This window comes from Onthophagus taurus, chromosome 7, assembly GCF_036711975.1.
Source record: "Onthophagus taurus isolate NC chromosome 7, IU_Otau_3.0, whole genome shotgun sequence".
Lineage (NCBI taxonomy): Eukaryota > Metazoa > Arthropoda > Insecta > Coleoptera > Scarabaeidae > Onthophagus > Onthophagus taurus.
The window spans coordinates 4,094,680-4,107,353 of NC_091972.1; the positions used below are offsets into that span (position 1 = coordinate 4,094,680).

General features: G+C 36.9%; 1 protein-coding gene across 3 annotated transcripts in view; it reads right to left on the minus strand.

Moving 5' to 3' along the window:
* Nucleotides 1–392: 392 nt before the first annotated feature.
* The window catches only part of LOC111422094 (isotocin receptor-like), a 112,551-nt gene continuing 100,269 nt past the window's right edge, over nucleotides 393–12,674 (minus strand). Inside the window, exons 5-6 of one of the 3 annotated variants that reach the window (XM_071197967.1) lie at nucleotides 7,449–7,592; nucleotides 393–1,211 (exon numbers count right to left, since the gene is read on the minus strand). In XM_071197967.1, the coding sequence (XP_071054068.1) occupies nucleotides 1,048–1,211; nucleotides 7,449–7,592 (308 nt within the window). In that variant the 3' untranslated portion in view covers nucleotides 393–1,047. Of the gene's footprint in view, nucleotides 1,611–6,802; nucleotides 7,015–7,448; nucleotides 7,593–12,674 lie in introns of those variants that run through there. The other 2 variants (XM_071197969.1, XM_071197968.1) reach the window with 2 other exon arrangements.

The following is a 12,674-nucleotide window of genomic DNA, read 5'->3' on the forward strand; positions in this document are numbered from 1 at the left end:
AAACAATTTTTGAATGAAACAACAAGACGATGTTTAATAATTCCATATGTATTTTTGTTAATATTTATTGAATCGTTATTATAAAAATACGTACTGTTAAAATCATCGATTTGCAGACTTTTTATAAGTTATAAAAGAAATAGAATTTTTGATTTATAACATCTTAAATAATTATTTATTCAATATAGTAATTAAAAATTGTGTGCTAAACGAAAATCTCACGCAGAAAAGTTTCTTCTAAATAAGATTTTCGTTGCGAACACTATTTTTGAAACACTCACTTTTAGTATACATTTTAAACTTTTATAAAAATATAAAAAATTTATTTACACAATAAAGTTTTAATCACACCCAAAAAATCATCATAAAAATCTCGTACATCTAGTATAATATTCGATGTTAAAATTCACAACACATAACCATTACAATATTTTACAATAAAAGTTATTTAGTATACAATACGATGAGTTGCTAGCATCTAAAAACATTTATAAATATTTTCTTTTTTTAATTATATTAAATTCTTTTTTATTCCTTTACAAGTTACAACACATACTTTGTATGCGAAGTGAAGTTTCACTGAAAGCATTCTTGTCTTTTAAGTTTTAACCTACCTCAAACAAAGGACGAATAAAAATGTTCAAAGTTCCTTTAACGAATGAAGTGAACCCAAACTTTACCAATATTCGGGATTAGCATTTTTTTCATTTTGAACTTTCTCTTGGGAATTCCGACCATCTAATAACCCACGCAAAGCGTACTTCAAAGTTTCCCTGAGATATTGTTAATATTTTGATCTGAATTAAATTTTGTTGGATTAATTTAACACCAATTTTAAAACGGTAACAAGATTTATTACAAAAAAGTTTCGTGAGCAGAATTTTTTAAACAAATCACTAAAACTTTTTTATTTCACTAAAAAATCAATCGAAATTACATCACAGTTTCACTATTGACGTCGACGACGATCACTTCTGTAGTGATTTCACCCAATGATGAACACCCGGAAGTGGGACCGCCGTTTAGGCCACTTCCGGGAAAGTTGTTTCATGTCGTTGTTGTGACGATCCATCTACGTGAACTGCAGTGGACATGAGGTCGACTTCTACCCGGAAATTTCGGTCTCGCATTGTTACAGATTGACCACCTCGATAACGGACGTAAAGAAGCGGTATCAAAACCACCAGAAGAGTTACTCGTGCTGTTACCTGCTTTTTTTAAGAATGAAAAAACGAATGAACATTTTAAATAATACATCACTTTAGTTTTTGTTCGATTATTTTTTAGCATGCTTTTTTTCTTCACTACAAAAACGACAAAATGTTTCCACAATCATTTTATTCTGTGTATTAATGAATTAAAAAAAAAGAAAAAATAAATAATTATATTTAGATATTAATAAAAAAGTTATAACTTCCATAACCGTTCATTATTTTGATGTTAGTGAGTAAAAGGTACTAAAAACGTTACCGGATGTTCTTTTTCGTTTGATTGTAGTCATAAAAGATGATGGTTTAGGCGATACTTCCTGGATAGTCTTTGATAATATAAAACTGTTATTTTTTTATTGTTGATAATAAGAGATACTTGGACAAACAAAGGTTATAAATCTGAAAGAAAATTTAATTTAGGTAAAAAAGGTTGTTCACATCCCATTATTGTTAGTTGAGTCACTATTTAAGTTTAAATATATGTTCCATAGGCAAGATTAAAGATTAACTTTTAGCTAATAAGTTTGAATCAAAAGTAACTAACAATTTAATTTATGCTCCTTGATTAATTCACATCAGATGTTTTTTGAATTTGTGGTTTAGATACTGCTAATAGAAGACTAAATCTGTTTACAAAAGACCAATACTGTTTGCAGAAACTAGATGCTGCTTTTAGAATACTAAATATTGTCTGCGAAACTATTAACAGAAAACCCTCCAGGTGACCCTAGATACCATTTGCGCTTGGTGTAAGGGAGAGAACCTCTCAATAAACCCGCAAAAGACAATTGTTGTGCCCTTCACCAAGAAGCGAAAGTTGGATGGACTAATCCGCCCAACTATCCAAGATGAAGAAATTCCTTTCTCAAAGGAAGTCAAATATCTAGGAGTAATCCTAGACAAAACCCTGTCATGGAATGGACATTTGCAGGGAGTTTTGCACAAAGCTAGACTATCCTTGTGGACTTGTCGCAGTCTTTGTGGAAAAAAGTTGGGGTCTTACCCCTGAAAGACTGTACTGGCTCTATGTGACTGTGGTTAGACCTATGATCACATACGGAGCAGCAGCCTGGTATAGGAAAGTCCGACAGACTTCAGTTATCAGTAAACTTTCACGAATTCAACGAGTAGCTGGATTGGCAATCTCTGGTGCGATAGGCACAACGCCAACTCTAGAAATGGAGGTTCTGCTTGGCCTATCTCCTCTGCATTTGCATATAGAGAAAGTGGCTAGAACAACCATTTACAGATTTAAGCAATATGCTCAAAACTGTTCCGACATGTCCTACCAATGGGCTGCGGAAGACATTATAAGCACTGATACTGTGCTATCAATGCCGTCAGCTTTGGCGGTATCACTATCAGTGATTAATGCTCGATACCAGATTGTACTGCCTGAGCGGCAGTCCTAGATCGAAAATGAAAATTCTCTGGTTCGGGCAGACATTTGCTTGTACACAGATGGATCAAAAACGCCTGAAGGGGTAGGAGCAGGAGTATACTGCCAGACACCTCGAATTAAGCAAGCCTACAGCCTGGGTACGTACTGTACTGTATTCCAGGCGGAAGTATTTGCTATTGACATGGGTGCTAAAATCCTTCTTGAATGAGGGGTGAAGAACATGACAGTACGAATTTTCTCAGACAGTCAAGCCGCTCTCCAGGCGCTGCAAGACGTGAAAACGGTGTCGGCTCTGGTTAATGATTGTAAGAGAACATTAAACACACTGAGTTGTGATAACAGAGTCTCTCTGATCTGGGCCCCGGGTCACTCTGGGGTTGCTGGCAATGAAGCGGCAGATAAGCTAGCACGAGATGGCAGCGCTGAAGCGTTTGTGGGACCGGAACCAGCAGTTGGTGTATCATTTGCGATGGCCAAATATAGGATTGGACTGTGGGCTGAAGAGAGACTTCGCGTACTGTGGACCAGTTCTCCTGGAATGAGACATGCTAAGGTGTTTATTAACATCGCCACTGTCAAACCCGGGAATATTTTAGGACTTGTCCGTGGTAGCATAAAAGTTCTAATGGGTGTTTTTACTGGGCACTGCCGATTAAAAGCACACCTCAACTTGTTGGGTTTAGCCGACGATGTTGAATGCCGACTATGTGCGGAGGAAGCAGAGACTATTGAGCATGTTTTATGCCACTGCCCTGCCGTTAACCGTATCAGATACTCGATTTTTGGGTCGCAGTTTATCTCCTCAAAAGATCTGAATGACCTTTCGCCGAGCAAGGTATTAATGTTCGTTAAGAGCATTGGACTGCACGGTGAAATTTGATAACGATATCTATACGATATATCTAATCCGATATGTATTCTATGTAATGTAATGTAATAGGAAACCACATAATACGTGCTTTGTGTAGAAGCCTAAATACTGCTGACAAAACATCAAATACTGCTGTTAGAAGACTAAATATCGTTAAGGGACGAATAGATATACTGCCGGTTAATGAGAGGCATGATGTTGCTAGTGTACAGGGTGTCCAAATTTCGATGGGTTTGCAGGGTATATCAGTTATTATGAAAGATAGAAAGTTGCGGCTTTCGCGAACCTGAGCTACTTTTTTGTGACACTTACAATGGGCAAACCAAATTTTCATAGCCCTCTTCGTTTTTGATATACAGGGATTACGATTTTCAGACACCTCCTGTATCTCGGCTATCCGGAAACGTAAAAACTGGTTCTAATAAAATTTTTCACGTAGAATCCAATGGTGCACGTAGAATTTTTCTAGTCATCACGGTTTTTGAGTTATAAAGAGTTAAGTATTTTAGAAGTTGAGTATTCGGTATTTGAGTTGTGCTTATAACACAAAAACCGTGATGACTAGAAAAATTCTACGTGCACCATTAGATTCCACGTGAAAAAATCTATTAGAACTCGCTTTTACTTTTTTACTACGTTTCCGGATAGCCGAGATACAGGAGGTGTCTGAAAATCGTAAATTTCAAACACTCTCTGTATATCAAAAACGACTACAATCAGTAGGAACTATGAAGGATGAGGACGCTGGCAGCAGTTCAACACTCTGGAGGGAAGCAGTGTTAGACACACCCCTACTCGAGTGTAAGACTGATCACAGACCAGCAAAATATGTTTTCTCAAGGAAGTACTTCACCCACGTCAGTCCCACAGTTGTAGATGTACATAGAACTTTAAAGATTTCCACTGATGGTTCAAAAAGACGAAATGGTGCAGGCGCGGGGGTATTCTCTCACGATCCCCTGATTCGCCTCTCAGAACCTTTAGGGTCCAGCACCACCGTCATACAAGCGGAACTAACTGCTATTAAACTTGCTACTGACTGCATTGTTGAATCCAACAAGCGGGGTAAGTGTTTTACTATTTTTACAGACAGTAAACAATCTCTTTTAGCTTTAAGCAGAGTTATTATAACGTCTGCAGTAGTTATGGATTGTCACAAAGCACTGGAGGAGGCCGCGAAATACAATTCTGTCAGAATCCATTAAAGGGCATTCCGGCTCCAGGGGTAACAACCACGCGGACAGGCTAGCCAAACGTGCTGCCGGTAGAGAGCCCTGTGCACCCGAGCCGATAATTACCCCCTCCTTAGCCACTCATATCGAGTTAATAAAGCACATTACCCACAAAAAATTTTTAAACGGGTGGGACCGTACCCCGGGCTGTTATCTCGCTAAGGAATTGTTAAAATATCCTTCAGCCGCAACAGCCCAGTTTTTCGTAGGGCTCGGTAAAAGTGTCCTTCGTACTGCCACAGGTCTCCTCACGGGACACTGTAAAGTAAATAAGCACCTTCAAAACATGAAGCTTGCTGACTCTCCTCTCTGTCGAGCCTGTGAACAGGATGACGAGACGGTTAAACACAACTTGTGTGATTGCCCCTCTCTGACCGACCTCAGAATGAGGACCTTCGGGGAGGAATGGCCAACCACAGATGACATCAGGAATGCACCTCTAGGAGCTGTTCTAGCCTTTGGTAAATCCTTAGGCTGGTTGATGTCACCAGAGCGTGTAATGGGAGGATGTACAAGGGGCCCAATGGGGCCTAAGTGTGGAGTGCGGTTTTGCATGCACTCCCCAATTCATACATACATCAAAAACGAAGAGGGCTATGAAAATTTGGTTTGCGCCATTGTAAGTTTCACAAAAAAGTAGCTCAGGTTCGCGAAAGTCGCAACTTTCTATCTTTCATAATAACTGAGATACCCTGCAAACCCATCGAAATTTGGACACCCTGTACACTAGTTACTGCTTGCAAAAGACTAGATACTGTTGACAGAAGACTAAATACTGCTTTCAGAAGACTACTATCCGTGCCAAAAGTCAAGGCCCCTCACTTTGCACAAACTGACAAAATTTCGGATCCGTAGAAGACTAGATAGTGTTGACAGAAGACTAAATATTGCGTATTGAAGACTAAATACGGATAGTAGAGCACTTGATACTGTTTGTAGAAGACTAGATACTGTTGATAGAAGACTAAACACTGCTTGTAGAAGACTAGATACTGTTGACAGAAAACTAGATATTGTGTACAAAAGACTAGAGTCTGATAATGGAAGATGTGACTGTTGGTATAAGAGTAGCTACTGCCTAAATACAGCTAATGGAACACTAAACAGTTCTCGTAGAAGACAGCTTTATGCTGGAAGAAGACCACATTATATGCTATCTAATGGATAAATACTCCTAAAGCGTGTAATCAAACAACTCTTCAGCTTCGATATCTAACATTTTATTTAGGATGTTTTTTAATTAAAGTTTCCTTTATAATCAACTTTTTTTGTGTTGATTTTCAATTTTTAAATAGGATTATTCGAGCCGGTTTGTTCGTGGCATGGATTTGTTGAGTAATTGAACAATTAATAATCTTTAAAGCCGACCAGCCGGCTAGAAACAATTTGGAATAAATTTTTCACCTCTCCAAATAATTAATTCGGTACAAAATCGAATACGCCGATACCTGATGCCTGTCAAGAACGAACTAATCCGCTCTGCATTTTTAAATGATAATCGTGTAAAACTAAAGTTTCATTTTTTACAGCCTGTAAAATGTTCAGTTTTGTATAGAACGAGGGTCTTAATTCACACCATAATAGAATGGAAATGAACTTAGGGACCTTCGTCGTCGGGATTAAAATTAATTACAAAGTTCCCCTTTAACTGGTCTACGTGATTTTGTTTGTTTTTACGAGTTCCGGTCTCTCTTTGAACGATGCGTCCAAAGAGGGCCACAAAAACAAATAAAAAAAGGTAAACCCAAACCGAACTAGAGTCATGAAATTAGAAAAAAAGGCTTGAAATATCTTGTTTAAGTTCGAGTTCGTGTTAATATTATTCTCCGGTTAATTAAGGAGTACTAGTCTCAAAAGTAAATTGTGTTAATAATCAAGGTGGGATTTCACTTAATTCGATGGTCGTTTGTGAGGTGAGAGTTTCAAATAAACTCTCGAGTTCTCAAGTTCTTAGTTAAAGTCGAGTTATTTATAGCTTGTACATTTATTGGTTTCAAAATGAAATCCATGAAGATTGTTCGTAAAGTTTAAATGTTTCACAGTTAACGAGATTTCATGAAAATTTAACTTATAAAAGAAAAGGAAAAACACATAAACATTTTTTATTGAAATAAAATTAAAATAAAATACATTGTTTAAATAAAAATAAATTATTTTTGAGTTTAAAAAGATTTATTTTTATTTAATTTCTTATTTGGTCCGATGTAGAGAATAATCCTGTAAATTTAGTAAGGGGGTGTCTCTCAACAGGATTATTATTAGGTATATTATCTACGATTTGAACGCGTCTAAGATTTTCTGTAACAAAAAAGAAAATAAAATAAAACTTAAGAAAAATTTCAAGTTTTTAGTTGTACTTTTTTATTCGTGTTTTTAAGCAAGACCCGAAACATCACCAAACAGAACCCCAACAATCTTGTCTAAATTAAAATCTCTACCATTCGACATCACAATGAAAGATAGAATGTTGCTTCGCGTTTAAAATAGTGGGATAAAAATAAGACATAAAAGCGTATTTTTGTATTTACAGCGGGATATAATTAAAAAGGGTACAATAATGTTTGCAACACCTTCTAATAAGCTTTGAATTTCTAAAGTAACAAAAATTCCATGTAAATTTCGTTTCTCAAAAATTATTCATTCAATAAGATTTAAAATGAGACCTTTTATATGCAATTTTCGTTCGGAATACTTCTTGAACCACAAATATTTAAAAAATGTTGGGTACTTACCCGCTGTAGTTCTATAATTATTACTTGACACTGTATAATGTCTTAAAAGTAACCGAGGTAACTCCCTGTTGAAAGCCAAATAAATCCACGGATTCACACAACTATTCAAACTGTAGAGTAGGGTTAGAATCGTGAATTCAGGACCTGAATAACAAAAAGCACATTAAATTTTAAAACGAATCCTAGTAAAACTATTTGATTGTTGATGAGTAGGGCACGGAACTTTTGTAACAAAACGATACGATTTCCCCCCTCCACTCGTTCTGATTAAAGGAACAGCATACTGTTCAGTGGGAAATTAAAATTTCAAATTAGAAAAAAATTGTGTTAACAAAAATTGTTCCTGAAACAATTCTAAACAAACTTTGTCAACAATTTTTTTGACCTAATCAATAATTAAAGAGATAACCTCAAAATATCCCTACTCCTAATGCCTTTCGACCCATCAGCCTAACGTCATTTCTGCTGAAAACCCTTGAAAAAGTTCTGGAACGGTATATCCGTACGGTGCCATTGGTATCTGGTCCACTGAGTCGCCACCAGTATGCTTATCAAGCGGGAAAATTAGCAGAATTGGCTCTACACAACTTAGTTGGTAGAGTATCCAGGACGCTGCAGGATAAAGAAATCTTGGTTTGTGCGTTTCTGGATATAGAGGGAGCGTTCAACAACGCAATACCACAATCTCTTGAAAGAGCTGCTCTTGACAGGGGAGTGGAAGCAACTATAGCGGGTTGGATCCGCAATATGCTAGATAGTAGAATAGTTTCTACTTCACTCCACGGTGATACGATACGCTTCAGGCCGGGAGGTGGCTGCTCGCAGGGAGGGGTGTTATCTCCTCTGCTTTGGTCCCTCCTAGTTGACGATCTGATTCCTATAGTCGAAGCCGTTGGTGTGGAAATACAAGCTTATGCTGATGACATTGTCGTTATGGTCAAAGGAACCTGTTTGCCGAGGATATCTACAGTCCTCCAGGTGACCCTAGATACCATTTGCGCTTGGTGTAAGGGAGAGAACCTCTCAATAAACCCGCAAAAGACAATTGTTGTGCCCTTCACCAGGAAGCGAAAGTTGGATGGACTAATCCGCCCAACTATCCAAGGTGAAGAAATTCCTTTCTCAAAGGAAGTCAAATATCTAGGAGTAATCTTAGACAAAACCCTGTCATGGAATGGACATTTGCAGGGAGTTTTGCACAAAGCTAGACTATCCTTGTGGACTTGTCGCAGTCTTTGTGGAAAAAGTTGGGGTCTTACCCCTGAAAGACTGTACTGGCTCTATGTGACTGTGGTTAGACCTATGATCACATACGGAGCAGCAGCCTGGTATAGGAAAGTCCGACAGACTTCAGCTATCAGTAAACTTTCACGAATTCAACGAGTAGCTGGATTGGCAATCTCTGGTGCGATAGGCACAACGCCAACTCTAGCAATGGAGGTTCTGCTTGGCCTATCTCCTCTGCATTTGCATATAGAGAAAGTGGCTAGAACAACCATTTACAGATTTAAGCAATATGCTCAAAACTGTTCCGACATGTCCTACCAATGGGCTGCGGAAGACATTATAAGCACTGATACTGTGCTATCAATGCCATCAGATTTGGCGGTATCACTATCAGTGATTAATGCTCGATACCAGATTGTACTGCCTGAGCGGCAGTCCTGGATCGAAAATGAAAATTCTCTGGTTCAGGCAGACATTTGCTTGTACACAGATGGATCAAAAACGCCTGAAGCGGTAGGAGCAGGAGTATACTGCCAGACACCTCGAATTAAGCAAGCCTACAGCCTGGGTACGTACTGTACTGTATTCCAGGCGGAAGTATTTGCTATTGACATGGGTGCTAAAATCCTTCTTGAAAGAGGGGTGAAGAACATGACAGTACGAATCTTCTCAGACAGTCAAGCCGCTCTCCAGGCGCTGCAAGCCGTGAAAACGGTGTCGGCTCTGGTTAATGATTGTAAGAGAACATTAAACACACTGAATTGTGATAACAGAGTCTCTCTGATCTGGGTCCCGGGTCACTCTGGTGTTGCTGGCAATGAAGCGGCAGATAAGCTAGCACGAGATGGCAGCGCTGAAGCGTTTGTGGGACCGGAACCAGCAGTTGGTGTATCATTTGCGATGGCCAAATATAGGATTGGACTGTGGGCTGAAGAGAGACGTCGCCTACTGTGGACCAGTTCTCCTGGAATGAGACATGCTAAGGTGTTTATTAAAATCGCCACTGTCAAACCCGGGAATATTTTGGTACTTGCCCGTAGTAGCATAAAAGTTCTAATGGGTGTTTTTACTGGGCACTGCCGATTAAAAGCACACCTCAACTTGTTGGGTTTAGCCGACGATGTTGAATGCCGACTATGTGCGGAGGAAGCAGAGACGGTTGAGCATGTTTTATGCCACTGCCCTGCCGTTAACCGTATCAGATTTTCGATTTTTGGGTCGCAGTTTATCTCCTCAAAAGATCTGAATGACCTTTCGCCGAGCAAGGTATTAATGTTCGTTAAGAGCATTGGACTGCACGGTGAAATTTGATAATGATATCTATCGAGGTACAATAGATCCTTAGGGTCGCGGTGCAAGGTTGGTTGGTCCGCCTACCCGATATGTATTCTATGTAATGTAATGTAATGTAACCTCAAAATAATAATTTTTCCACTTTTATACATAATTACACTTAGATGCTTAATTAATAGAGATGTAAAATTTTTTTATTAAGATAATTGATTCAAAATCGAAATTGAAACAAGTTTTATTTAAAACATTTTTTGATAAAAACAATAATTATTGAGATAATTACTTTTGATAGCATACTATTCAGAGGGAAATTAAAATTTTAAGTTACCAAAAAATTTTATTAACGAACACTATTCCAAAAGTAATTCTAAACAAATACTGTTAATAAAAATTTTTGATTTAATCAGTAATTAAGAACATAACCTCAAAAAAATGTTTATATATATATTTTTATATATTTTTTATTGAAAAAATTGTTTTAGAATTTAATTTAGAACAACTTTTGTATGAAATTTTCTGCTAAGAACGAGTGGAGGGGGGAAATCGTGTCGTTTTGTTACAAAAGTTCCGTGCCCTATTGATGAGTAGTTGAATTAATTAGAATTAATTAATTGCCTTGTTTTCGACGTTCACAAAGACAATATCACATTCATTTTCGTTAATATACACCTGACTAAGTTTTAACAAGGTCTTTACTCCCAATTTAAAGGGGCGAATAAATATTCCTGTATACAGTTGGTTGGATAGTACCTATAAGTGATGTTGACGCTTTTACTAAGGGGCAATTCGAAGAATATCATGAATATTAATAACACGTATGGCAAATAATAATAATGTACCCTTTTAAGGGACATTGACCTAAAATGTAACTAAGTGCCATTTTAAGACGTTTGAATTAATCTACTTCATTTAGTGCGTCATAAATTTATTTAAGATTATAAGATCTGACGTATTTTGATTTGAAATAAGATTACACAAAAAACTTCTAAAATTGCCGTCTAGATGCAAAAATTACCAACCCAATCAAGTACGAATTGGTGCTTCCTTTTCTGGGACGTCAAATTAATGTTATTTATAGGTACATATCACACCCTCCGATCTAAAGATATACAGAAAATGTCTAATAAGAGAACCGAAAGAATATTGAAGTTCATATACGATATATCGGCTCTCATTAGTACAATTGGAAGTTTGTTCCTTTTGGAAATCCAAACCGATCCTTTCCATTTTCTTCGTTTCTTTCATCTTGATTTCTTTCCCTCCGGAAAAATAAAAGATGAGGCGCGAAACCGACAAGGGACTAAATAAGCTACCGTAACATAATTCTGGCAAGTTATCAACAAGAACTACGTGACGAGAATTTCATTCATTTTCGTTTTTGCTTCACTTCAATTATCAAAAATAGATTTGATTCTTTCGCGAAACGAAAACAAGGTTAAAAACAACGAGATATGCAATAGTTGAGATGCTTTGATGTCGAGTAAATTTGAAATGTTTTGTTTCTACGTTCAAAAGTGGGAATTTGAAATAGTTATTGTACCTTAAACAACATCGTTACATTTCTAGTTCAATATCATTCTTTTTATTTTTTTATCATCATGTCCTTCGTTAAATTTGCTGTCATTGACATTCGTGGTTCATTATTCTGAAATGGAATGCAAGTGATGAAGTTGATTGTGCGAAGATATTGGTTCGGCATAAAATATGGATTATAATTGAAAACCCTTTGGGTTAACACACAAAAAATCGGACTTAATTGGAATTATTTAATAGGGTTGGTAATTAAACGGTTAGGATTAAATATTTTTTGCTACCTTAAAGCGTTTGTAATTAGCGATAGTAGTTTAGCTGTTACCCATTGTTTTGTAGTTAACGATTTCAGCAAGTTAACGTCAAACGGGAGTACTGCAATCCACTATAATTGAATTTGTCTTCATTTCTACTCTTGACTCAACATCCAATATTCTCGCATTGTTGGTTTTCGTAAAGGTAAGGAATTACGTGTGACCCATATACGTTAATAGTTTACTGGATTTAATAAAGAAAGTTTTTTTGAGTTGATTGTAATTTGGCTTTTTAAACGTAGCTTTATAATTACATCTTTTTAGCTGATTTTTGTTACTTTTCACGATGCGCTCTCCATTTATTTGGCACCAGTTTTGAAACAACCACATATTTTCCCTATCGATTTTTTAACGCTCCCATTGATCATCATTTTCAGTTTCAGACATTAACGTTGCAACTAATGCTCGATTTACGCGCTCAACTTGTCCATTCGCTCGCAGCCATTGGTACTGTTTGATAAATATCGCTTTCCGCTACAAACCTTTTAAATCGTTCCAATGTAATACTAACTATTCTCGAACAGTTTAAAAAATGTACTAAATGAAGTGAGTTTAATAATAAAAAATGTTTTGATTAGAAATGGTCAAAATGTTTATTTTAAGTTTCATGTAAGGGTGGCAAAAAACCACCCACACCTGTGAGTTAATAAAAAAATGACATGCTGAAATTGATTTTAACCAATTACAAGAATCTGTATCTCTATTGTATCATGTTTCATCCGATGGCATTCGACCATCGCAATCGAGAATCACAGCCATAACACATTTTCCAAAGCCAACGACTCTAAAAGAGTTACAAAGATTTTTGGGAATGTTAAACTTCTACCATAGATTCTTACCTAACATTTCAAATATTCTTGAT